Source organism: Enhydra lutris, unplaced genomic scaffold (assembly GCF_002288905.1).
Source record: "Enhydra lutris kenyoni isolate GAN:26980312 unplaced genomic scaffold, ASM228890v2 scaffoldscaffold39, whole genome shotgun sequence".
NCBI classification, from domain to species: domain Eukaryota; kingdom Metazoa; phylum Chordata; class Mammalia; order Carnivora; family Mustelidae; genus Enhydra; species Enhydra lutris.
The window spans coordinates 13,059,798-13,086,793 of record NW_019154123.1 but is presented as its reverse complement, the minus strand read 5'-3'; the positions used below and the strand labels follow the sequence as shown (position 1 = coordinate 13,086,793).

The 26,996-nt window shown below is 35.8% G+C and overlaps 1 protein-coding gene across 2 annotated transcripts in view; it reads right to left on the bottom strand.

Annotated features, from left to right (window-relative positions):
- LOC111155016 (ankyrin repeat domain 28) overlaps window positions 1-26,996 on the bottom strand; it is a 123,643-nt gene that overhangs the window by 30,775 nt on the left and 65,872 nt on the right. For both annotated transcript variants that reach the window (XM_022515010.1, XM_022515011.1), the window contains exons 5-14: window positions 24,066-24,266; window positions 22,630-22,717; window positions 18,281-18,423; window positions 14,806-15,018; window positions 9,946-10,024; window positions 8,676-8,790; window positions 7,329-7,411; window positions 5,421-5,484; window positions 3,497-3,565; window positions 1,092-1,232 (exon numbers count right to left, since the gene is read on the bottom strand). In XM_022515010.1, coding sequence (XP_022370718.1) covers window positions 1,092-1,232; window positions 3,497-3,565; window positions 5,421-5,484; window positions 7,329-7,411; window positions 8,676-8,790; window positions 9,946-10,024; window positions 14,806-15,018; window positions 18,281-18,423; window positions 22,630-22,717; window positions 24,066-24,266 — 1,196 coding nt within the window. The remainder of the gene's footprint in view (window positions 1-1,091; window positions 1,233-3,496; window positions 3,566-5,420; window positions 5,485-7,328; window positions 7,412-8,675; window positions 8,791-9,945; window positions 10,025-14,805; window positions 15,019-18,280; window positions 18,424-22,629; window positions 22,718-24,065; window positions 24,267-26,996) is intronic.

Sequence of the window (26,996 nt, the reverse complement as noted above, 5' to 3'; positions counted from 1 at the left end):
TTCTCCCAAAATCTATCTACACCTAACTATTCTAGGTTTATGTGAAATTATACAAAGTGATACATTCTTGTAAACAAAAGTAGATTTTACTAGTGCTTTTGAGATTACAGAGCTTCAGCTTCGAATCCAACATAACAAAGTGCTACTGATAGAAATGGCTTTGATATTAGTTACAGAATTTATAATAAATTAACATTTGTGAATAATATCTTCAAGTTATACTTTTTATTTTAAGGGTAAAAAGCAAATATTAAAAACCAGAGAAATAGTTCTATGTTAATTAAAACTTCCTTGAAGTATATTTTATAAAATCCCCCTTACAAACCACTCTTTGTTTTTCCCTTTGGGTATTTTTACTCTTAACTGATCCACACACAATTGAGATTACCACAAACTGAAGATCCTCTCTCTCCGATGAATTTATTTACTTCCAGGAAGGCAATGTATATTAAGGTACTATGAATGGTTCTGATCAACTTTAGGTGAATATTAATTATAAAAAATAATTTACACATCTCTTGTTCTTTGGTTATGCAGGCATTCTTGGCCAGTATTTGGTTATTCCATTATCTCATTTACTTATTTAAGCAATATTTAGAACCAACAAGTGCCAGATTTTGCCATACTGGCTACTCCCTTTTTGGATAGATACCCATTTATAAGAATCTCTTACAAATACAAACTCTCTACCTCTGACTGATACTGGTGTTCCAATCTCTGCCCCATCTTCCGCTGGCATTGTCCACATCTCTTCTCTGTCCCTTTCCCTATGATAAACTCAAAACTGCTGCCTCTGAGAAGTCAGAGGGAAAAAACATGGAGATGATATTAAGATGTGCTTTGGCAGGGAGGACAAGAAGAGGCCTTTATCTATCTTCTACCAGATCAGTCAATAAAGCAGGATGCTGAGTAGAAACAGGTAATAAACTATGGTTCAGGAATAATTATCAAACCAATTTATTTCCCACACTAGAGACTCAAGAAAATACCACAAAAAGTATAAAAATATGAACTTGCAATAAAAACAACCATCCACACGGAAAATGTTGGTTTATAGAAATAATCCTTCATTCTCACCACATGATACTTACTTGCCATCTGTGTCTGATGTGGCTGCATAGTGCAGGGGTGTGCATCCTCTTTCATCAAGGTCATTCACACTTGCTCCTGATCCCACAAGAGCAAACAGGCACTGGTAATTGCAGTTGGCAGCAGCATAGTGCAGCGGAGATCTTGTGCCCAAGTTAATATAAGAAAAATAAAAGCCAGGGACATACACCAGTAAATAAGTGCACAGCTGACTCTTACTCCACCCAGTTACAAATACTGAATTTACAGTGAGTCTGAGATCGATTTCTACCATATACTAAGTCTTTTGGAGGGCGGGACAAAAGAAGCTAGTACAAGAAAGTAAGGTAGCAAAGAACCTCTAAGAGTAGGAAATTACGACAGAAACACAGTAAAATTATTTCATGGTCCCCACAGTAACGATTCTAGTCTTTTGAGTGAATTACAGACACCTTCATATTCTGCTCAGAAACTTCTGAACACTTTCATTTTAACAAAACTTCCCTTATACTAACAAAAATGTTTCACAGTACAGGGGTAGAAGCTGCTGTTCATGTCTCAGGAGGAATAAAGGATAAGAGAAATATAGAAGCATTAAATAGAATGCCCTACTCTACCAACCATACAGTAAAGCTCTACAGTAGTATCAGGTTTCTCAAGCAAGAACTGCATAGTTTTGAAAACTTTTTTATTCAGAAGAGTTAGAATACTGTTTTTAATTTCTAAAGACTGAATATTTGTAGCCCGTTTCCTCCCAGTTACTGACATGCAACAGAATGTTACTAAAATTCCGTCTTTGAATTGCAACTCTATAATGATTCCATGACTTTTCATTAAAAAAAAAAAAGAGGACAGAAGAAAAAAAAAAACAAAAAATGAAGGTAAACAGTAGTAAAACAGTACTACTAAACAGTAGTAAAACATTATTTTACTTTATTGGATAACCACATAGTATAGTAATAGCATTTTTTTCCTGTCTTGGTGGCTCCCCCCCTTTATTTTTATTTATTTATTTTTAAAATTATTTTTATTAACATATAATGTATTGTTTCAGGGGTACAGGTCTGTGAATCATCAGTCTTACACATTTCACAGCATTCACCATAGCACATACCCTCCCCAATGTCCATAACCCAGCCACTCTATCCCTACCCCCCGACCCCCAGCAACCCTCAGTTTGTTTTGTGAGATTAAAAGAGTCTCTTATGGTTTGTTTCCCTCTTAATTAAGAAATACAATTAACCCTGAATTACTTCCAAGCTTCTAAACTCAGAATATGCTTCAGAAGCCCTTGCTGCCATTTGTAGTAAAAAAATGCTTCAAGTGCTACAAATTAACTAATGTAAGATGGATTAAAGTAGAATTGTAAAAGTCAATTTACTGTAAAAATATTGCATTGCAAAGCCAAACAAAATGATTTTGGTTTTGCAGGTCATTAGTTCCTTTTATTAGTAGGCTTATGAGAGCAGTCTATTCCTCAAAGTAATTATGGGGTCAAATAGTTTTTTTTTTAAATATGCATTTCTGATTCCCTACCATACATAATTGTTTACTTCTGCACTGACCCTATCCCATGCACTAATTGTACATCCACACATTTCCTTCTGACACACACACCCTTTCTTGTCACATGCTTTGATGTAATTCTCAAACTCATGACCCACAATTTTGCTCACACTGCCTGCCACCTCTCTTTTTTTTAACCAATTCAAACTGCCTTCAATCCTTTCCTGTATGGTTTTAGCACATGCTAGGTCAACTCCTACTCTAAGTAACTTAGTAGATACTGGTGACTTTAAGTACCGCTACCATCAATGCTAGTCACAGTAAGAATGAGGACTGGCTAAAAGACTACAAAGGGATTCTGTTACTTCACAGTTATTTTCCTACCAGTCATATGAAGGGGTGTATGTGGATGTGCTAGTATGTGTATAGGTAACATGGGGAGTTAAATGAGGGAAGAACAAAAGTTTCATGCATATTTATTATCTATTTCATTCCTGTTTCTAGTGGTCTGTAACCAATATGGGCACCAAAGTCTCTGACAATGAAATGACTTAGGGGTAAGGAGAATTGTACTACTGAGTTCTAGGTCTTGTGAATTTCTTGAAGGAACAGAGGCACCATGGGATTTTACATTTCTAAGTGTAATTATGGGAGGAGGAAGAATGATATCGAGAGATTCAGAGGTGCTTATAAGGTAAAGCTGTGGCTGACAGCCTGGGGCTGTGGCAGGGGCCCAAGTGGAAGAAGACTGTGGGTAAAAATGAATTATTTCAAAGTTACTGACTTATTCAGGCCTCTCAGTGAATCATGATCACAATGCAAAAGATGCTGAACTGTTAATTCTCAGAAGACAGAAGGTCATGTAAGTCATTTAATAAACAACATTAATTAGGTTCTACAGAGGAATGTCATCACAGCCTACCTCCCAAATTTGTCCTTTTTGTTGAAGTCTGCACCAGTATTCAGCAGAAGGTTTAGGCACTCCAAATTCCTATTAGGGAAAATACAGTTAGAAGACTTAACTGTCAATAATTTCATAACAAAATTGGTAGTTTAAGTACCAAAACATGTTTTCAAATGAAGACAAAGTGAAAAAAATGACATGATTTATATTTAATAAAAAATAAAACATTAAAAAATAAAATAAAACATTAAAATTCATTGTATCTAGAATTTTAAGAAGTTATATATATATACATATTGGCATGTTGACAGGAAATAACAGTGAGTCATGTTGTCACTATTTAAAAGAAAGCTCACATTTAAGTTCCTGAGAGTTGGTTAAGTGGCTGCCTTAGGCTCAGGTCATGAGCCTGGGATGCAGCCCGAGTCCTTGGACTCCCTGCTCAGTGGGGAGTCTGCTTTTTCCTCTGCCTTCCCACTCCTGGCACCCCCTTAATGCTCACACTCTATCTCAAATAAAATCTTAAAAAAAAAATTCCTTAGAGTTTTTAGGAACCTTTAAAACAAACTTCAAACAGCATGCTTTTAACAGAATGGTTTAAATTTAAATGGTTTTTAATACTAAATTAAAAGAAAATGGGTTAAAAAAAATCAAACCTGAAAATGCTCCAATTTGTTTTCCCTTATCTTCTCCTATATTATAATTGCTTAAATGTATCTTTAGTTAAAATTGTAGGAGCGTACGGTACATGCATGGGTCTTTCTATAGTTTAACTTTCAAAACCCTGAACATTATTACTCTGTTACACTAGAAACTGAGATCAGCATCTAATCAGACAGTCATGTTGTCTTTTGTCCCTCCCTTTGGAGGCCAGTAATATGGAAGCTAAGTTTTAACTGGAAAGTCCTTTCGTGACCTTGGAAGAACAAGAGGACCCAGTCATATGTTCACAATCCATCTTTGCATCTGCGACTGGCCTAGTAGTAGTCTTGGTTCAGTATACTTGTCCTCTGAAACCACTGGGAACTTTTTTTTTTTTTTTAAAAGATTTTATTTATTTATTTGACAGAGAGATCACAAGCAGGCAGAGAGGCAGGCAGAGAGAGAGGAGGAAGGAGGCTCCCTGCTGAGCAGAGAGCCCGATGCGGGGCTCGATCCCAGGACTCTGAGATCATGACCTGAGCCGAAGGCAGCGGCTTAACCCACTGAGCCACCCAGGCGCCCCCAACTGGGAACTTTTAAAGAATGATTATTAGTAATAAAATTCTTGTAAATGATGTTTTTGACAAGTCACCATGAATTAAATGTCTTATTGCAGATTTAGGATCTAACTGATCAGAAACAATAGATTAGCAGCATGCTTCAAAGATGATGAGTTTTAATTGAAGGTTGTTGTTCATTCAAACCAAGAGCCTAGTTACCCCTAGCGGCAATATTTAAAACTTTGTCTAAAATTTTTCAATCTCAAAAATTTTCTTTTTCCTATTAGGGTAGAGGAAAGACATAAACAAGCCACAGACATTTTCTTCTCCTAAAATTATGATTAAAAAAACCCTACACAGCTTCTCATAGAACATCAGTATTACTCAGAACATCTCTAATGTTTCGTTGCTCTCTATTCCTTTCACTTACCCACAAATGATTTTCTCTCACAAAAAGCAATACTTCCTTTTACAGTTTTGCTCCACCTCCCCCACATTACTGTATCCTTTTACAGTTTTGTTCCATCTCTCTTCCCACTCATAATTTATGACTTAGATGGAAGAGGGTTTAGAAAAAGTAATTTCTACTACTCTGGACTTTCTTCTCCCAAACCATTCCTTTTATGGTTTGTTTTCCATTTTGACACAGCCCAGAACTATTAAAGAGAAACAAAAATAAGAGAAAAACTGACATGACCAGCTACCTTCTTCTTAAAAAAGTAAAAATTTTGTTAACATACCCTCCAGCTGCAGCTGCGTGTAGACAGGTCCTTCCAAAATCATCTGGGGTATCTATATCAAATCCTGTAAGAATGAATACATCTTACATAGTATCATAGGTAAGTTATTTCATATTAAAGTACTATGTCAAGAAATGTCATGTATCATATGACCCCCAATCTCAAACAAAACTGAATTACAAATAGGCACAAAATTATTGAAAGTAGGTAATAATATATAATATTGCCAAAAAAACTGCCTCTAAAGGACTGAGACTAGCTTTAGGATAAGTGCTGGAGAACTTGTTTAAAAACCATAGGATATAACGGAATATTATTCAACAATAAAAAGAAGTGAAGTACTGATACATGTTATAATATGAATGATCCTTGAGAACACTTGGCTAAGTGAAAGAAAAGACCACATCTTGGGTGATTCCATTTCTATGAACTTTCCAGAACAGAAAAATTTAGAGACTGAAAGCAGAGTAATGGTTGCTTAGAGAGGTGAGGGAGGAAATGAGGACTGACTGCTAACAAGAGGATGAGAATGTTCTAAAACTGACTATAGGGGTGCATGGATGGTTCAGTTGGGTTAAGCATCTGACTTCGGCTCAGGTCATGATCTCAGGGTCCTAGGATCAAACTCTGTGTGTGGCTCCCCGCTGAGCAGGGAGTCTGCTTGTCCCTCTGCCACCTCCCCCCGCCCCTGCGCTGCGCACACTCTCTCTCTCAAATATATAAGATCTTAAAAAAAAGAAAAAAACAACTGTAATGATGGACACATACCTCTGAATATACTAATAGACACTGAACTATATGCTTTAAATGGGTGAATTGCATGTTATGTGAATTATGTTTTTAGGGGTGCCTAGGTGACTCAGTTGGTTAAGCATCTGCCTTTAGCTTAGGTCATGATCTTGGGGTCCTGGGATGGAACCTGTGTCAGGTTCCCTACTTAGCAGGGAGTCTGTTTCTCCCTCTGCCCCTCCCTGCCACTTGTGCTCTCTTCCTCTCTCAAATAAATAAAAATCTTAAAAAACAAACAAACAAACAAAAAACTGTTTTTAAAAGAAGCCACAGGTGCTTTGCTACCTGTGGATTATTACTAACACTGAGGAGAAATTTTAGACTTCTCTTTCATAGACAAATGGGTTTGTGAATACTTGTGGACATACACATACTTTTAAAAACTTAAAGCAGAAATAACTTAAAAAAAAAAAAAACACTAAGAAAAACTCAGAAGTGACTGTCTCACAGAGTATGTTAATTTTCACCAAAACTTTCCCATAATTTTTTCAGCAATCTTGAGTATTAATATGCAAAATGTGTTCAACTTTTTTAACACCGAGAAAGATTATCATTTAAAATCAATTGAATTATATATACTCAGTAATTCTATGCATTTAATAAGAACCACAGTTTTAGAATATTTGTAGAAAGCTATAGATCCTGTTTTGTTTCAAACAGACTATGATTATGTTATTATAACACAGTAATTAGATATGGTATAAATAATTTCACAAACCTGGAAGATACTATAGCATGGCTACCAGCTCCTAAAAAGGAAGCATGCAAATGAAGATATTCTGTTTCTAGACATATGGAGATGATCCAAGAAAACTACCATTCAATGAATAGAAACTACTCTAGAAATACTCCATATCCCATTCCCCAGCTAACAGAAGGAAATACTGGAAAAATAAAACTTTTCCCAGATTTAAAGATAAAACTGAATCTTCTTTTTTTTTTTTTTTTTTTTTAAGTTAAAAAAGACCCAACATCTTCTAAGAGAGTTTAAGAAATGATTCACACTTGTACATATCTACAAGTAATTTTGGAAAAGCAGGATAAGGAGACTGTACTGAAATATGGAGGGCTTTGGGGAAACAAAAAAAAAAAAACTCCGTCTACAATGGTTCCACTTACCAGAAGAAAGAAGTTTTCTGCAGCAATCTGAAAAACCACTTAAGGCTGCCAAATGGAGGGGGAACATTCCATGTATGCCACGCCTGAAGTGTAAGTAGGATAGTAACCTCATTACAATCAAGAATAACACAATCATTTAAATAAATTACAAAGAAACTAGTTAAAGTGGAAAGATAATTAGATGAGTCCAACCCTTTAATATTTTAAAGAGCAATTTGGCAAAAGGCTGAAGGCGGGCATAGCTTATTTATTATCCAGCAATTTTCCTCCAGAAGTAGAATTTTTCAACCTTAGTACTATTGCCATGAAGGACTTTGTTGGTGGCTGGGGAGGGGCAGCTTCCCTGTGCATACAGGATGTTCAGAGGTACCCCGAGCTCTATCCAAACCAGATGCCAGTAACACCCTCCTCCCAAAATATGACAACCAAAATTGTCTCTGGACACTTGCCTAGAGTATGAAATTCATTCTTTTGCTTTGCCAGTGAGAATCATTACCACAACACAAAATGTTCAAGAATGCTCACTGTAGTAATTTTTGTAAAATTGGAAGCAACTTAAATTTGCAAATAAGTAGAATGAATAAACTATGAAACCTTTATATAATAATTACATTTTATAAAATGGATGAACTACAGGTTATTTGTAGAGATTATGAAAGAAAGTCCAAATTTTCTACATGGCTAAATCAGAGACTGCAAAACTGTGTAGAGTTCCATCACATTTACAGAAAGCTTAAAAGAAGGTTTAAAACATGTTAATGAATATATGTAATAAATGTAATAAGATGTAATAAAAATATAAAGACACACCTAAGAATGATAAGCATCAATTTAAGTAGGGTGTTTACTTCTACATAGCATGCAAGAGAATCCATCTTTCCAAAAAAACCTTTAAAGAGAAACTTCAATATATAAAATAGACAAATGTGTTGTTTTGACCAAAGCGCGGGGGGGGGGGGGGGGGGGGGGCAAAAAAATCTACAGATAATATTATCTGAATGAAAAAGAAAAGCATTCAGTACATAAATACTTTTAGGTCTTTTATTTACTTTTAGATTAAAAATAAATAGATCACAACAATGAAAAGCTCTGACTAAACTGTGCATTATTCATAATCTAGAATTCACTGGGGTAAAAAAAAAATGCACTATGCTGGCTTACCAAAGAAATCACATTAAGTATCTATTCTAGCATATCATCCATACAAATAGGTAAAAGCTCAAGCAATTAGCACCATATTGGGCACAAAGATCCATACTTCTACTTGAAATCTCTAGAACACAGCAATTCACTTCCATCTGTGTTTCCCTTTCAGCACAGCTATCAACACTGTGGTTAAGTACTTACTTTGCAGTGTCAGCACCACTTGTAATAAGAGTGTTGATTAGCAGCTCATGGCCGTACCTTGCTGCTATGTGCAAAGGGGTGTTTCCATTCTTATCCTCACAGTCAATTACAGCTCCTGCAATAAATAATGTACTATCAGATGCTGGACTATATTAAGATCAAGTCAAATTTATTACACAGAAAGTAACATAAAACTCTATTCAGGCATAAACTAATGGATATAGTGATTTAACTAGGTTTCACTCATAGGACATATAATGGACCAGGCACTGAGGTTACAGATTTTACACTTAAAAACAATTTTGTGAACTAAGCATAAGCTTTTAATATATTTTATTTTATTTTTTTGTTAAGATTTTATTTATTTACTTGGCAGAGAGAGAGAGAGAGAGAGAGAGAGAGAGATCACAAGGAGGCAGAGAGGCAGAGAGGGGGAAGCAGGCTCCCAGATAAGCAGAGCACCTGATGCAGGGCTTGATTCCAGGACCCTGAGATCATGACCTGAGCTGAAGGCAGAGGCTTTAACTCACTGAGCCAGCCAGGTGCTCAGCTTTTAATATATTTTAAAATGATGAAGGGTTCTGGGGTCCTATAAGTTTGGAAACCACTATATTAAAACAAAATTAAATACATTTCTTTAGAGCAAGATTTCAGAGCTTCAATGCACACATGCCAAGTATCATCAAAATTGCAGGCAATGCTTCAGGAATTATTTGATCACAAAACTACTACTTTTTCCTTGCAAAACCGTAACAACTATTATCTTGAGGACTATTAACAAACAGTTCCTTGGAATATGGCTTGGGAAACACTAAAGTAATGTACCTAAGAGCTTTTATTTAAAGGTTTAGCTTGCCTAGTACTAATTCAAATGCAAAAGAATACAAGTTCTGAAAGTAAAGTCCTAAAAATAGTTCAGAATACCCAATAGGGGAAAAATGATAAATGCAACAGAGTTTTGTTAATGTATAATACAAATACAAACTGCGGTGGAAAGGCAAAGTTTTCTATTTAGCAATGCTTTAAAAAAGCCCACACCAACTGCTAGAGAAATTGTATTTCTAATTCAGGTGAAACAAAACAAAAATAAATGAAAAATTATGAAAGATACATATATATGGCATTTTATACTCTTTATTATTTGATCTTCATAAGATCTGAAATCAAATATTAAAAATATATAGACAGCTACAATAATTTCTCAATACCATTCATTTTGTGGGTGTTTTTACTACATTTAAGAAAAAAAACAAACAGAAATACTTTTTACCACTCTGGATAATGGTTTGTGATCTGGAGAATCTACCATGGAGGGCAGTCATGTGCAGTGGGGTTTTCCCATCCTTGCTCTGAAATAATCAAATATGAAAGATTTAAAATTACTGTTATATCTGTCATATGTAACCCTTAGTTTTATTTTGAATATCCTCCTGCATCTTTATCTTGTAAAATTACTATTCAAGCATTAAGTTTAGCTCAAACTTATGGAGGTAAAAGAGCTGTTCAGAATTAGGAACTTTTTTTTTTAAAGTACAGATATTATGAAGCACAAATATAGAAAACAAAACAAAACAACCAACCCTCAATGCCTACAGTTTACCAAAAGCTCTGCACGGTAGGTATACAGTGTAATCCTAGTATCATTCCTGTTACAAAGGTGGGAAAACTGGAGCACAAGGATATTAATGATTCAACCAAGGTCACATAGTCAGTAGTGGTACAACTGGAATGTTTCCCACCTTTCCAAAATTTGATCTTGCTACAGATCTTTCATTTTAAGAAATGCTGAATCCCTCCCTCAACCAAGGAAAAGTGAAAGTCAGAATTAACTTCAACCACTATAATTCACTTTAAAAACTTAATATTTGTTTATAATTATTTGTAATCAATACTGTTAGCTTTTTTCTCAAATTACTTAAAAATATAATCATACTGGCTGGGTATGTGCGTATTTAATGTACAAACTCTGAAATTTTAAAGGGCTTTATCAAAACATACAATGTGACCATTACAAAGAAAGAATCTATTTTGCAATTCCTAATCCCTCAGCAATATTCAGCCTATCTTCTGTGTGTATATATATTTAAAAATGAAATGCAACAAGTGTCCTAAGTTTACACTAAAACTGTATAATGCAGACCTCAAGAAATTCTGTCATTAGAGTGTTAGATGAACATAATTACCTATCAATGTGTTTGATTCCATAATTTTATATTAATTTTTTTCAAGCAAACTATGCAATAGGCAATTTATCTCAAAGAATTCTCAAACCTTTGGAAGCAGTGTGTACACAAGAGGGAAAACAAAGCAAAGCAAACCAAAACAAACCCAAGCAAACAAATAAGGTAGGCTCTGGAGTCAGAAAGACCTGAGCTGAATCCTGGTTCTGCCAGTTACCAGAGCAAGAATTAGGAGAAGCTGTCTATCTTCTTGGGCCTTCACTTCTCGACTGGAAATGGATATAATACTTGGACCTCATAGTCCTGCTATACAGAATATACTAATCTTTTGTAAACCAACCATATGATATATGGGTGTTTTCATCTATGTACCAGTTATTCTTTCAACCAGAAAAAAAACAAAACAAAAACAAAACAAAAAGCACAAAAGCATTTTAATAATGGGATTCCAGTTTGGAATGTTTTTTCAAAATGTTCCCTAACATATCTTGATTCTTTAATCTTTTACCTTACAGACATAAAAAAAGTAAAAATAAAAACTAAACAGTAATATAAATTTAAGTTCATAAAATGATGAAATGTGAAATATAATTATAGCTAACATTTATATACATAGTAAGCACTATGTTCCAAGCAGTTTTACAACACTTTGTATATATATATCAGTCATTTGTGTCTTTAAACCCTATGACTTATATGCGATTGACCATATCTTACAGGCCAAGGTGTTAAGAAATGTAACCAGGTCTCACAGCTAGTAAGTGGAGTCCTCCAGGTGGCACTGGATTAACATTTTTACTTTCTACTACATACTTACTGATCATAAAAGTATTCCAAATATACTAAAACAAACCAACAAAAAACCCCCAAAAGATTCAGGTTACCAAATGAAAAGTCCATCTTAAGACATTTATAAGGAGGAGAGCACATTTATTTCTCTTTGAATTGGGGAGACAATGGGTAGATTTTTTTTTTAAGTCACCTTAATTTTAGAACACATTAGAAGTTTAAACAGGAAATAAAGATCCACCAAAATTCTAAGAGTTGGGTTCACAAGTGACCATAAATAGCAACAAAAAATAAGCCACACACATTACTTTTTATGTTTAAATTTTAAATCAAATTATTTGAGGTATTTTACCTGACCAAAATTTATTCTTAAGAATGAATAAGGTGAAGTGGGAAAAGATGTGCATTTAAGGGATACAATCAATGCAGTAGGGCTCAAGTAAGTAAGAAAGGTTATAAAAACCAGACCTAGATTATTTTTTAAACTTCACTCATTTTATCTCTATGTAGTACTTTGTGAAACAGTCAATTAATAAACCTATAAACAAATAATTGAGTAATTTCAAGCCTAAATTCTTATTCCAATTCCTAGTCATCCACAACTTGATCAGGGACAGAAACACCAAAATGGAGAATGATGTAAAAGAAAAAAGATGAAGCAGGGAGTAAGAGGTGACTTGATAAGGAAAACATGAGGGTTATAATTTTTTTTTTTTAAATGTAAGGCAAATGTCAAAGCCTTATTAGCTCCTTAATCAAGCAACAATTTGACAGGCACTGATTTGATAAATATAGGAAATATAGGTGTCAGGAATGAAGATAAATTCTTGAGTGAATATATATTCTTACTGGTTGAAAACACATAGTTATTAATAATTTTTATATAATTTCAGAGCTGGAAGGTACCTTAGAAGTCATTAACATCATGACCTGTGTTCCAAAGGAATGTGGCTATATGATAACTGGACAACTGCATATAAATGGGATGTCATACATCCCCAAGCAAGATTCAGGCAACTTTTTAGGAAATCTATTTCTAAACCAGTATCATTGGCTTGTTCCCTTCAAATCTATTTAGCTACTAGAGTCAGCTATGTAGGCACTCACACATGAATCAAATGATCTACCAGCAAGTTATATTAAATATTCATGTCTAAATGGCACTATATAAAATACATAAGAAGGCTAATTTTTACCCCTTAAAGACAGCACTATAGAAACTAAAAGGTGTATCACAGCTAATGATATAGGTAAGCCGTGATACTTAATATTTGATACTCAACAATGATTTAACTATAGTCACCTGATCATAAACAGATCTCAGAGACTAAAAAAACTGGTTATGATGTTTTGAAAAATGTTAAAATCTAATCTTCATTAAAAAATATTACTAGGCCTTTAAGGAAACAAGTAACAAACGTCTCTCCTTCACAAGAGTTTAGATACTGTTCTACTCCCCGATTATCCAAACAGCAGGAATTCTTCAAATTTAACTAAGGAGTTCAAATTTATTATCAATAAATTTTTAGTAATTATTTAAACTATTAAAAAAACTTTAGTAGGTGATTTGACTGGGAACTGGAAGCTTTAAATGTATATTCTTAGAAAAGGCATTTTAAACATAATCATAACAGGAGTTCTTTATGATACCTCATGCCCATTCCTTCCTTGGGTGTGATGACTATAAATTCTTCCTATAGCTGAGAGAGGAAAATTTAGAGCAATGACTAATTATAGATGCATTTGCTGCTACTGTAGCTATTAGACAGGGTCAGCGGTGTCACTAAAGGTCTCTCTAAAGTTAAGAAATATAAGAAGATGGACTCCTTTCTTTACCAATCTGAAGACTGGCTCATGATACCCACAAAAGCAGCTGAAATCTTAAGTAATTAAAGTTCTGAAAACACATTTTAAGGTTAAATGTTTTTACTAATCCTAAACAGTTCAATTTTATTTATAGTTTTCTTTTCTATATAACACAAGATACAGACTGGCAAATACTCTAAGAATGAACTGATGTATAAATATAGAAACAATCAGTGAAAGCATCTTGGAAAAATCAAAACAATGATTACACATTATAAACTAGTGTTCAAAACTGTGGCTGCACGTGCTTTTTCACAAAATTATACAGAGAAAGTACATTTATTTTGGTTCCAGAATTTTCACGTCATTTCTAAAATTCAAATGCCCATTCCTAAAAGTGAATGCAACCAAAAAAATCCACAACTATTCCTTATATGTAACACACTGTGGTCTTTTAATTTTTATAAAATTGAAGAGAGCTTCAAAACAGAAAAGTTAAAAGATTACCATGAACAGCCATATACATACCAGCTGGATTCTATCACTAACATTTTACTATACACATATCATCATATATCAATCTCTCCAACCAGCCATCCACCTAATTATTTGATGTTTTTCAAAAGTTGAAGATATGACTACATATTATCTCTAAGCACTTTGGTATGCTTATCATTAACAAGGGTTCAACATCAGTTTGGTTTGTTACCTCCTAAGCGAAAATTTACATGCAATGAAGTGTACAAATCTTAAATGTACCACTTTGTGAGTTTTGTCAAATGCTTATTTACATATAAGCAAGGTCTATCAAAATACAGATTATTATCACCCCAGAAAGTTCTCCTAGACCAGACCCACTTTTCATCAATCCCTCCTCACAGAGGCAACTGTTTTTTTTTTTCAACTACAGAATCTAGAACCCCATTTAAGTGGAATTTCATCTTTTCTAGAACCTTATACAAATGGGATTAATACGTATATTCTTGTGTAAGACTTTTTTTGTGTGTGTATAAGACTTTTTAAAGATTCACCTGTGTTCTTTTGTCTATAAATAATTTGTTCCTTTTTATTCCTGAATGGTATTTGTTACTGATACTATTTTATTTTTTTAAAGATTTTATTTATTTGACAGAGAGAGATCACAAGTAGGCAGAGAGGCAGGCAGAGAGAGAAAGGAGGAAGCAGGCTCTCCGTGGAACAGAGAGCCTGATATAGGACTCCATCCCAGGACCCTGGGATCATGACCTGAGCCAAAGGCAGAGGCTTTAACCCACTGAGCCACCCAGGCACCCTGATACTATTTTAAACTGCAAAGTCCTAAATACCACAGTATGGATTCTGATTTTATTTCATACCTTCATATTGACGTCAGCCCCATTGCCCACTAGAAGCTCTAAACACAACGCTCCATGTGTTGATGCAGCAGCAAAGTGCAAAGGGGTAAATCCTTTCTCATTCTTTTGATTTACATTAGCACCACAGTCTATAAGTTCATTTACTACAACATCTTGTCCATTATAGCAGGCTACATGAAGAGGTGTATTTCCATAGGCATTTGGTTCATTCATCTATTGGAAGAAAAAAAATCTCAGTGTTAAAGTAGTCTTACTACTTGCTACAAGAATGAGAGCTCTTTTAGCGATGTGGTTGTAAGCAAGTTAATGGAATGAGAAATGGGTAAATACACAGATAAGGCTTACAATGCTAAAGTTCTTTTAAAATAATGAACATTAACAACAGCATTTTGGTGTCAAATAGATTTTTCACATTCAGGGAATATAATTTACACTTGCAATGTCTACTTCATGATAAAACTGAATGATTCCAAGAGTGAAATTTTAGGAAAATGAAAACATCATATATTTTTTTAAAGACTGTATTTATTTATTTGACAGACAAAGATCACAAGTAGGCAGAGAGGCAGGCAGGGGGGTGGGGAGAAGCAAGCTCCCAGCTGAGCGGGGAGCCTGATGCAGGACTCGATCCCAGGACCCCGAGATCATGACCTGAGCCAAAGGCAGAGGCTTCAACCACTGAGCCACCCAGATGCCCTGAAAACAACCTATTTTTAAAGGTCTTCAAAGTAAGGTACAGTCATAAGAATTAACTCTAAGAATCATGATAAATGAACACAAACTAAAAATTCTGAGAGATATTGAATAACATGCCTATTTTCAGCCTTTACATTTGCAGTGACAAAAGATTAAAGTTGGTAACGAAGTAAAGGTCAGGATTTAAAAAACTGAGTGGCACCTTTTTCTATCTATTTCATTTTTCCAACAAAGTTGGGCTCTAGATCTTTTCCAGCCTTAACATGTTAACATTTTACCAGAATGAATGTACTCTCCATACTGAGAAATAATTCTTGAGCCAAGTTTCTCTTTTAGTTCTGTTTCTAATAAATAAAACGGGTGAATACTTTAAAGTTTACATGACTTTACATAAAGAATGTGACCTTTGCCTAAAGAGATGTCTGGCCCTCACCCTTGTCTTCTGGGAGGTAATCTATGGCATATCCAATAGGAGGGTCCTCGTTTAGGGTGGAAGCTGGCTACACTGGATCTCAGAGTAGGACTGGCCATAGTCAATGTTCTGGGGGGTAGGATACACAATGCCACCTAAACCAACCATGTGATTTAGGATGCGGGATTTGGAGCCCTCAGTTATCACTGGACTTGGAAACTGAAATCAACCATGGGGGCAAGTGATCAATCAATCACACCTATGGCGCGCCTGGATGGTTCAGTTAGTTAAGCATCTTTCCTTGGCTCAGGTTATGATCCCAGGGTCCTGGGACTGAGACCCATAACAGGCTCCCTGCTCAGTGGGGAGTCTGCTTCTCCTCCTACTGCCTCTGCTCATGTGCTCTCTCTCTTGCTCACTCTCTTTCTCAAATAAATAAAATCTTAAAAAAATTTTTTTAAAAATAAAAAAATTAATCACTCCTATGTAAAGGAACCCCAATAAAAACTCTGAAAACAAAGCTCAGATGAGCTTTCCAGTTTGGCAATACTATGTGCATACTTTCACACGCTGATGTTAGGGGAGTAAGGAGTCCTAACTCCATGGGGAGAGAACAATGAACGCTTTCTGTTTAGAATACTTCTGGACACTGCCCTATGTATGTGTCTCTTCCTTTGGCTGATCTTAATTCACATCTTTTTTTGTACAATATACTATGAATATAATAGTTGTCAGTGAGGTATTTTTTTGTTTTTTTGTTTTCTTTTAAGTAGGCTCCATGCCCTCCATGGGGACAATATGGGGCTTGAACTCACAACCCTGAGATCAAGAGCTGAGCCAAAATTAAGAGCTGGAGACTTAACTGAATGAACCACCCAGTGCTCCTTCAGTGAATTTTTTTAATCCTTCTAGTGACTTAATGCCCCAATCCTGTAATTCATCAGAAGTAAGAGCAGCCTTATTTGGAGGTGCTCTTACTCTGAAGTTGGCCTCAACTTATCACAACTGTATATAACATTTTCTCTTCTGAAATCCCTGTTAACAGAAATTGAAGAAAGTAAAAAAATAACACTTAACTTTAGTCAAAGTACCTACATTTCATCACTAAAAACTAGGAAACATGGAATAGATTCTCCCTCAGAGTCTTCAGAACTTTGAAAGATTAAATTTGTTGTTTTAAGTCTCTCACTTTATAGTAATTTGTTATGGAAGCCCTGGGAAACTAATAAATCATGCAATTAGAGGTCACATGTCAGTAAACAGCTCTAAGTCTCATCATTTATTCCAAAGAACTCTCTGTCACTAGAGTTTACAAATGTTATTTTACTGTCAGTAACACAAATTTAAAAAACTGCATCAGAATGGACGTGAAACAGCAGTCAGAAACAAGATGCTCATTTATCTAGATCAAGGGTACTGTAAGGCATTATGCTACTCTGATGAAATAGAGCTAGAGGAACTGCTGAAAAATAAAACTTTTATTTGCACTCTACAAGACCCTACCTAACAGTATGTTTGGATTTTTGCAACATCTCACAATCCCGACATGTTCAGTTCCTACTTGTTTGCTTTAGGCAAAGTGCTTCATATTATCCTTAAAGCTTTAGCTCTATAATTCTGCCTTGCGTTCTTTATCAAACCAGACTAGTACATTTTTTGGTTTGTTTTTGCAGTTGATCTAAAGTCTTCCCTCCAGCAGAGCCTAACCCTCTCTCCTAATTTGTTCTTTTTAATCTGTTTTGAAGAACCAGACAAGTCTGTCAGAACGTACCTAAAATAAGAGTAAATATACGAAGAGGGGCATAAAAGTCAGGTGCTTAAAGGATGGCCTGTGAAAGTGACAGGTATTGTTATCTATCTCAATGCAGGAATTAAATATAAAGCAGCAACTCTCTTAACCAAAAATATTTATACAGTAAGGAACACTTACAGTTGATGGGCAAGAAGCCTCTGGTTTTCCTGCCTAGCTCTTGCCAATATCCTGTAATGTGAACTGGTATAGTCAATTAAAGGGAGTATTAGACTGAGCAAATAAGACTAACAGTAAACTAGCCACTTAGGAAAAATAACCCAAGTGTGTCTGATCAGCTAGAATGGAGCTATTAATCCTGGATAGTGATGAAGAAGAAAAACCTGTATCATTCATTTACCTTTGAAATATTCTTTACCTCTTAATATACTTTGACTAATTACATGATCAGATATTAGCATACTATATATTATGGAAAGGACTACAAATATCTAATTAAAAGACAAAAATATTATTGTATAAAATTATCTTAAAATTTGAAATAACTTCTGCCAGCAATGAAATCATAAACACATAAAATGCCTCCTTCATTTATACTGCTCAATCTATACACCTACATCAACTCCAAGATCCAGAAGGTACTTGACTACGCTGATCATTCCACTAGAGGCTGCTGCATGAAGAGGTGTGTAAGACTTCTTATCCTTGCATGTCACTTCAGCTCCATGTGCCACAAGTAATTTCACTACTTCAATGTGACCTGAAAATGTGTTTATGAGAGGGAAAGAAAAAAAAAAAAAGGAGTACAGGAAAATATGAAATATAATCCTGGATATCTTTTTTTTTAAAAAGTAAAAATGCAAATTAACTAAATAATGCATAAGTCACCAATAAATCAAGTTATAACCAGAGAAAGGATGGAGGAAAAAAAAACAAGAATTCAGGTAAACTTTTTTTTTTTTTTAAAGATTTTATTTATTTGACGGAGAGAGAGAGAAAGAGAGCGAGAGAGAGAGAGAGAGCACAAGTGCACAGAGTGGTAGGCAGAGGGAAAGGGAAAAGCAGGCTCCCAGCCGAGCAGAAAGCCCGATGTGGGGCTTGATTCCAGAACTCTGGGATCATGACCTGAGCCAAAGGCAGACACTAAAACCCACTGAGGCACCCAGGTGCCCCAGAACTCAGGTAATTTTAATAAATGTTGACAGAGGTAACTAACTGAAAACATTGTATTTGCTTATTTTATCCAGTGACAACCTTTTGTCTAGATCTTATTGTTTTCAAGATTGTTTAATACATTCTCAAGTTCTGAAATTGGCGTTTTATGCCCAGTGTAACACATTAGTTTACTTTTCTCTGCCTTGGTGGAATCTTCTACTTGAAAACCTGGGAGTCTTGTTTCTTAAAAACGTTTGGCTTTTAGAACATGTGGTTAAAAACTTCTCTTCCCCTATTATTTCTACCAGATATCCTTAACCAACTTCAGTTTGCTACTCACCTTTGTATCAATCAGGACAGGGTTATATGTGTTGTGGTTAACAATCAATTACTAGCATTTTATTTCTCATCAACACTATGGCAAGAGGGGTCTGCTAAGTCACTCAAAAACACAGGCTCATACAGCTGACATCATCTTGAATGTGGCCAGTCACTGTGCCAAAAGGAGGAATAGACTGTAGAATCTCAAATCAGCAATTAAATGCTTAAATTATTGCTCTGGTCCAGAGGTGATGTTGCTTTTAATTCACTAGTCAGAACTAGTCCCAGGCCCCAACATACCATACAAGGAGGCCAGGAAGGGAGACAGGTATCCAGAAAGTGGGAGAACCACTATGCTCCTTTTATTATCTCCCTGGTCTTTATCAGATTAGATTATACACTGCTTTCTTCCTCTGTGAGTGATAATGCTTCCCACCTCTGTGCCTTTGTTAATGAGATTCCTTTACTGCATGGAATGTTTTGCTTGGATGCCTCTTTGCAAGCACTGTACTGATCCCTGAAGGCCCACATCAGTACACATTTTCCCTGATCAACTCTGTCATTTCTCTTTCCTAGAAGTCTTATAAGCCAAAAGCACCATATACCTGTAAGTACTATCTAATAAGTATATAATACCTTCTGACAGTTCCTTAACTTGAGTCATTATTTAATTGCCCCAAATTACTTTTATGCATTGCTTTAAGTGCATGAGTTAACATGAGGTGGTAATCAAAGTAAATAGTATTTATTCAGCACCTTCTATGTCAAAATCATCACCGTAAGGTGACTGGAGGTAGAACTTGGCTGAATACTGCTGAAAGTACTGAAAGTGAGAGAAAAGATGAATGTGTAAAAGGGATCTTAACAGAGGTTCATGGTCAGAGCAAACAATGGGTAGGGAGGAGAAAATAACCAATTCTTCGGGGAAAGAGATGTAGCTCTGACCTAATTACAGATAATTCAGTAACAGCATAAGGATAAATTATACAGCCTAACAGAAAAGGGGAACTTCAACCAGGGGACAGAAGGCCAGGGCAAATAAGGAAGTCTGTGAGAAATACAGTATAAGACTACATGTAATTTTAATGTCTCTTGCACTAATATTGATAGATTCCCTGAATATAACCTAGAGAGGACAATGACCTGGACTTCTGTTCTGGTCAGTCTATGAGACCAGTCAATTGCTCCCTACTTTTACTTGTTTAGTTCTCTTTAATCCTGAATGCTTCGGATAGCTGAACAATTTTAGAAGCTATGTGTCAATACTCCTCTTTTTCCATGCTGAGAGAGGTAAGGAAAGAATTATAAATCCCTCAGTGTTTATGCTCAAAAATTAAATAAGATCCAAGAAACAGGAAACATCTTTTTTAATCTACTACTGGCCTGAAAAGCAACACCTAGTGCATCAAGGAAAACAAAGCCATCTGAGGAGGGCTCCTGATATATACACACCCAGCTATTCTGAGAGCTCAATTAGAGGCAACCCACAAAATCTTCTGGGCTTCAATTTCACGAAAATAGCTATTTAGTTAAGTCTTAATTCTTTGGAGGTAAAAGGCCTGATACATTCTGCTTTGAGTTTAAACCCCTTAATATAAGGTATACAGTTTTAAATGATGCAGATCAGCTGCTCCTAAACTGTCTAGAAGGATAAGGTACACTAAAATATTCAGAGAAGTCCCCAAGGCTTAAAATATGAAAAATGTACAGGCTGTGAGGAGGGGACTTTAGGATGGTATAGGAGACTTGTTTCTGGATGTTTACCTCCAAGTAACAGAAGAAAGCTGCCCATGATATAACCAGAGGCATGAATCTTTGGTGTGAGAGAAACATCAGAAGTCCAAAATGTTCAGCTTTTGGCTTTCAAAAGAGGGACATCTGATAAGGATGTTAATTTTCAGGAACTTTCATTTTTGATATTCCTTTACACTCATGCTAAAGGACAGACTTGCAATTCAATATGGATTCTGCTCTTTTTGTTTTTCTACTATAGGCAAAAAATTTTCCTGGACCTTGGGTTATCTACATAATTGGTTTGAGTGCATCTATTTTCTTCCATTATAAAATTTTACAATTTTATATAGTTTTAAAAATTAAGTCTTCCATCAAATTCTTCTTTAATCTTTTATTTTTAATGTGAGAGACAGGAAAAGACAAAACCAAGAGCAGGAAGTACTAAGGATAAGTTATGCCTATAAGAAGGGTGGCTAGCTAAATGTATTTGTAATCAGGCAGTATGAGTGGTAAATCAAGGAATAACTCCAGTATTACATAGGTCAGTCCATATGCAGTTTTTCTTAAGCCACAGGAGCCAGAAGAGCAGAAGCAGAATTACAACCTTTGTCAGGGAAGAGAAAAAACTCTGAGACTCCACAGCTGCAAAAAGGAGAAGTTGTTTTTTCAGTTTTATTTTGGAAAACTTGAAAAATTAATGTCTATATCCATGTCTTCCAGAGGTATAACGCTGGCCTTATAGGACTTGCAAGGTTCAGGGCAGGTTATACTTCCTCCATGCTTAGAGATGTACTTCTATATGCATGGTCTTAGCACCCACGAGTCAGCATTTCTACTCTGCTCTTTTTCTGCACTTAAAAATATCTTGAGGTAAGCTCAAGATCTGCCTGCTCTCTGGCTGTCCAAGTTACCTCCAGAACCAATTAATGTTTTTGGTAGTGCCCTGGTCACAATGTTGCATGGTTTGGGGTGGTCTACCACAAGACTGTTTTCCCATGAGCTTTGCTAGTTTAGAGTGCAATTTTGCAAATCCTAAGATTTTTCAAGAACATATATATCATGTTACTACAAAAAAACCTATATACTCTAAGCCTTAGTTCCTTTCTATGAAATTACTGTTGTAGAAATCAAACATGATGATGCCTATTCAACACAGTGGTGGCCCAAAATAATAGGATTCCTAAAGCATCTTCCTAACTTCTACCTTAATATTCCCATAAAAACAAGGATGGATATAAGAATGGGCTTTCAGTAAATACCAACTTACAAAAATTATGTTTCTCAGACCTGTGTCTAGGGTGTCTCTCCCTTTAAAGGTAAAAAGAATTATTATTATTTTTAAAAATTTTATTTATTTATTTGACAGACAGAGATCACAAGTAGGCAGAGAGGCAGGCAGAGAGGCAGGCAGAGACGGGAAAGCCGGCTCCCTGCTGAGCAGAGAGTCCGATGTGGGACTTGATCCCAAGACCCTGAGATCATGATCTGAGCCGAAGGCAGAGGCTTAATCCACTGAGCCACCCAGGCGCCCCAAAAGAATTATTTTTAATCAGCTTTTAGGAGAAGAGGACCCAATACATTATTGTTCTGGCAAACCTCTCCCACTACCAGGCTGGTTCCACTTGGGCAGCAAATTTAGATATGGTGTAACTTCCCACTATCCTAAAAAACAGATGTCATATCAAATGCAGGAACTAAAACGTACAAATTTTCCTGAGTACATAATGTCAGAAAATGAAATTCAAAATGTACATACCCATATATGCTGCCCAATGAATAGCCCGTCTATCCTTCTTGTCAAAAGCATTAATATTGGCACCTCTAGACAAGAGTAGTTTGACCATCTGTAATAAAAATAAATTTTCATCAAAATTCAGAAGTAGAATTATTCATGAATGTCCCTTATGAGGACTACTCATCTCAATCTCTCTGGTACTGAATTTCTGCATTTGTAGAAAGGAAGGAGCTAGACTAAATCTTAAAGACTCTTTAACATAATTTAATAAATAGTAAGACAAAATATGAAAAAAAGGATTTGCAATGGGTGTTATTGAGCAAGTATCAGTATCTTTCAACAGCTACTTTGTGTCCTGATATTTTATGAACAATGAAGTACAAATCTGGAAGGTCTAAAGGCGGAATAGTTAACAATAGGTTTATTTCTTTTAATAGCCCAAGGTGTTTTTAAAATATAAAGTGCATTCTTATCCCAGAAATGTCTTGAATTCAAACACAAATGCACTATCTATAATATGATTAGATCTGAAGGTCACTCCACGCAGTCTGCTTACCTCATAATGTTTCAAGAACAGTATTTCTATTCCATCTAACCATATTTACAATGGTTCCCCCACGGAAAAGGGCACTCCATGTTTCAAAAAAGGGACACAACTGTGACCTTAATTGCAGTGAAGGCAAGGATTCTTTATGTTGCAAAAAACAGAGAAACAGAGAAAACAGCACTGCGGCCACTAGCTCTCAACCATGGAATCTTGGCAATGTCACTTTACCTCTTTGAGTCTCTGTGTCTGCAACAAAAATGAAGGACTGGACAAGTTGTCCTCAAAGGTTCTTGTAATTCTTGTGTTTTCTTCTTTCCTAAGCCTTCTATGTACACATAAACCCCACTCTGCCACTATAACACTTAACATTAGGCAATGCTCGTTGTATAACTAAATACTAATTTTCTTAGATTTTTTTCTTTTGAGGGTCTGTTATCAAAAAATTTCTGACTAAATGTTGATAATAAACTACAAGTACATCTTTTCCAAACTCTTTTTTCCTTTGCTACTATCCTTCTGGGAACCCTATGAAACTGCTCTTCCTGTATTATTTTTTCCACAACAGGACGTACTTTTCACATTGTGTATTCTTGACAGTGTTCTCCTTCGTCTTTTCAGGTTGACCAGGAAATTCAAAAGCATGGTTTCTATCTGAGAAGTAAACTTCTCAATTTGAGAAATTTATATCATGAATTTTATTATGAAAAGAAGTCTGAGGATTTGCTAAAGGCAAAATTAGATAAAAACGAACAAGAAAGCTTTTTTTTTTTTTTTTTGTTTTTTTTTTTTTTTTTTTTTTTTTCTATTTCCATGGACTGAATCACTAAAAAGGGTAAGTTCATTAATTATTGGGGTGGGGAGTGGCAGGATGAAAGGAGAGAGAATCACTGTCTAATTGAACACCACCTACCTCACCATGTCCACTAAAAGCTGCATGATGTAATGCAGTCCTCCCCGCTCTATCAGACACGTTTACATTACTCAGAAGAGGTACCAAAGCTTCAGCACACTTTACAGCTTTATTAGCAGCAGCTATGTGTAAAGGGGTTTGCCAATTTTTGTCTCGAGCATTAACATCTGCAGAATGCTTCAAAAGTACCTGAACTGCTTCCTGAAACATATGAAGATAAAAGTTACAAAAAACAAATGAGTTAATAGTTTTCTTTTATTTTTAAGATTTTATTTATTTGTGAGAGAGAGAAAGAGAAAGAATGCAAGCAAGGAGAGTGGCAGGCAGAGGGAGAAGCAGGCTCCCCGATGAGCCAAGAAGCCCAATGGGGGACTCAATTCCACAACCCTGGGATCATGACCTGAGCTGAAGGCAGACACTTAACTGACTTGAGATACCCAGGTGCCCCGAGTTAACAATTTTAGAAACTGTATATATATTAAGGAACTAATATTTCCAGAGGAAATAAAAAGTCTGGCAGAACCTGCTATAAATAAGTAGGAATTTACCCAAGAAAACAAAATATTTTGGACTAAAGGCAGTACTACTCAGAGCTGTTATAAGATGCACTGAGATAAAACATTCCCTTTTTCTGTCCTCCTTTAAAAGGCATAACAAGGTCAAAATGTGCAAAAACAGATACTGATAAATATTCTTTAAAAACATTCATTATAGGGGTGCCTGGGTGGGTCAGTCGGTTAAATGTCCCAACTCTTGATTTTGCCTCGGGTCATGATCTCAGGGTTGGGAGATGGAGTCCCATGTCGGGTTCTGTGCTCAGCAGGGAGTCTGCATGAGGATTCTCTCTCTCTCTCTCTCTCTCTCTCTCTCCCCCGTTTTGCCCATGCTCTCAAAAAAAAGAAACAAAAAAAATGTTCATTGCTTCTCTTGTTTTTCTAGGTAATAAGATACAATTAATTTATACTTTCAAAAGTTTTAAGGAATTGATTGTTTTGCAATAAAATATATAAAAATTTAAAGCATACTATCTCCCAAATTAGTATACATTATATTTTACAAATGGAAAAATCACTAGTATCTAGTTTATTAGAGACAGAGAGAGAGAGAGAAAGATAGAGAAATAGATGCTGTGAGAAAGTTATTGTTAACAAGTCTATTTAAAAGCTTATTATCCAAAGGGATTTATCTCCCAGAAGCACAAGGAAAACTTCACAATACATCTATAAATTGGACTCATGGCTAGATACTAAGGAATCCAGTATGCTATCTACATTAAGCACTACAGTCAGAACTAAACTTAGCGATAATTTCTCCTTGCATTGATAATCCTATCTTTGGCAGATGAATGACAAAGCACACATGAAATGAAAAAGACCAGAATCAGAACTAAGCCTAGTAATACTGACTTTTGGTTTTCTTTCTTGTCCTTTTTTTTTTTTTTTTTTTTTTTTTTAAAGATTTTTTTATTTATGGATGCCTGGGTGGCTCAGTGTTTTAAGCTTCTGCCTTCGGCTCAGGTCATGATCTCAGGGTCCTGGAATCTCTCAGCAGAGAGTCTGCTCCCCCTGCCCTAACCTGCCTCTCTGCCTACTAGCGATCTCTCTGTCAAATAAATAAATAAAAATTTTTAAAAAAGATTTTATTTATTTATTTGACAGACAGATCACAATGAGGCAGAGAGGCAGGCAGAGAGAGAGGGAGGGAAGCAGGCTCCCTGCTGAGCAGAGAGCCCGATGCGTGGCTCGATACCAGAACCCTGGGATTATGACTTGAGCCGAAGGCAGGGGCTTTAACTCACTGAGCTGCCCAGGCACCCCAATAAATAAAATATTAAAAAAAAAAAGATTATTTATTTGAGAGAGAGAGCAGAGAGAGCATGTGCAAGCTAGCAGGAGAAGGGGTAAAGGGAGAGGGAGAGAGAATCCCCAAGCCAACTTGGGGCTCCATCCCAGGACCCTGAGATCATAACCTAAGCTGAAACCAAGAGATGGGCTCTTAACCAACTGAGCCACCCAGGCCCCCCGTTGACCCTTGATTTTCTTAAAAAAACAAAAAACAAAAATAACAAAATTAAAAAGCGTTCACAAACGTCAAGCAACTATCAATATGTCAAGTAGGAAGGAAGACAACTAAAAATACTATTATCTGTGATTCACAAATATTTTTTTGTGCCTTTCAAATAAAAAGTAATCAGAACTATTTGAAATATGGGAAATAGTGTAAGTATTTAACAAGACTGATAAAAGATTAGAGAGATGCCCAGTAGTCTATCAATCTCCTAAGGAAATCAGCCAGCAAAGAAAGATATATATGGAGACATACTCTAGGCCCCAAAATTCTACTCTAGCTATCTGCCCCAGAGAAATTTTTTTTTTAAAGATTTTATTTATTTATTTGACAGGCAGAGATTACAAGCAGGCAGGGGGTGGGGGGTGGGGGCGGGGAAGCAGGCTTCATGCTGAGCAGAGAGCCCGATGTGGGGCTTGATCCCAGGACTCTGGGATCATGACCTGAGCTGAAGGCAGAGGCTTTAACCCACTAAGCCACCCAGGCGCCCCTGCCCGAGAGAAATTTAAAAAGACCCACCTACTCAAGAACAGCCACGGCAGGTTTATTCATAAGAACCAAAAAGCCGATATGCAAACTGTTGTGTATCATATAATGAAATATTCCTCAGCAACAAATGTACACAGTATGAAGGATTCTCAAAAATACTAAGTAGAACAAAAAATTCACAGCACAAGAATACATAGTGATTCCATTTTTATAAAGTTCTAGAATAAGCCAAATTATCCTATGGTAGAAGATATCAGAACAGTGGTTGCCTCTGGGGACAAGGAAGACTGGAAAGGGACATGAGGTAACTTGCTGGCCTGAAGGAAATTTTTTTTGATTGGGAAAAAAGTTACAAGAGTGGGTACATGGATGGAT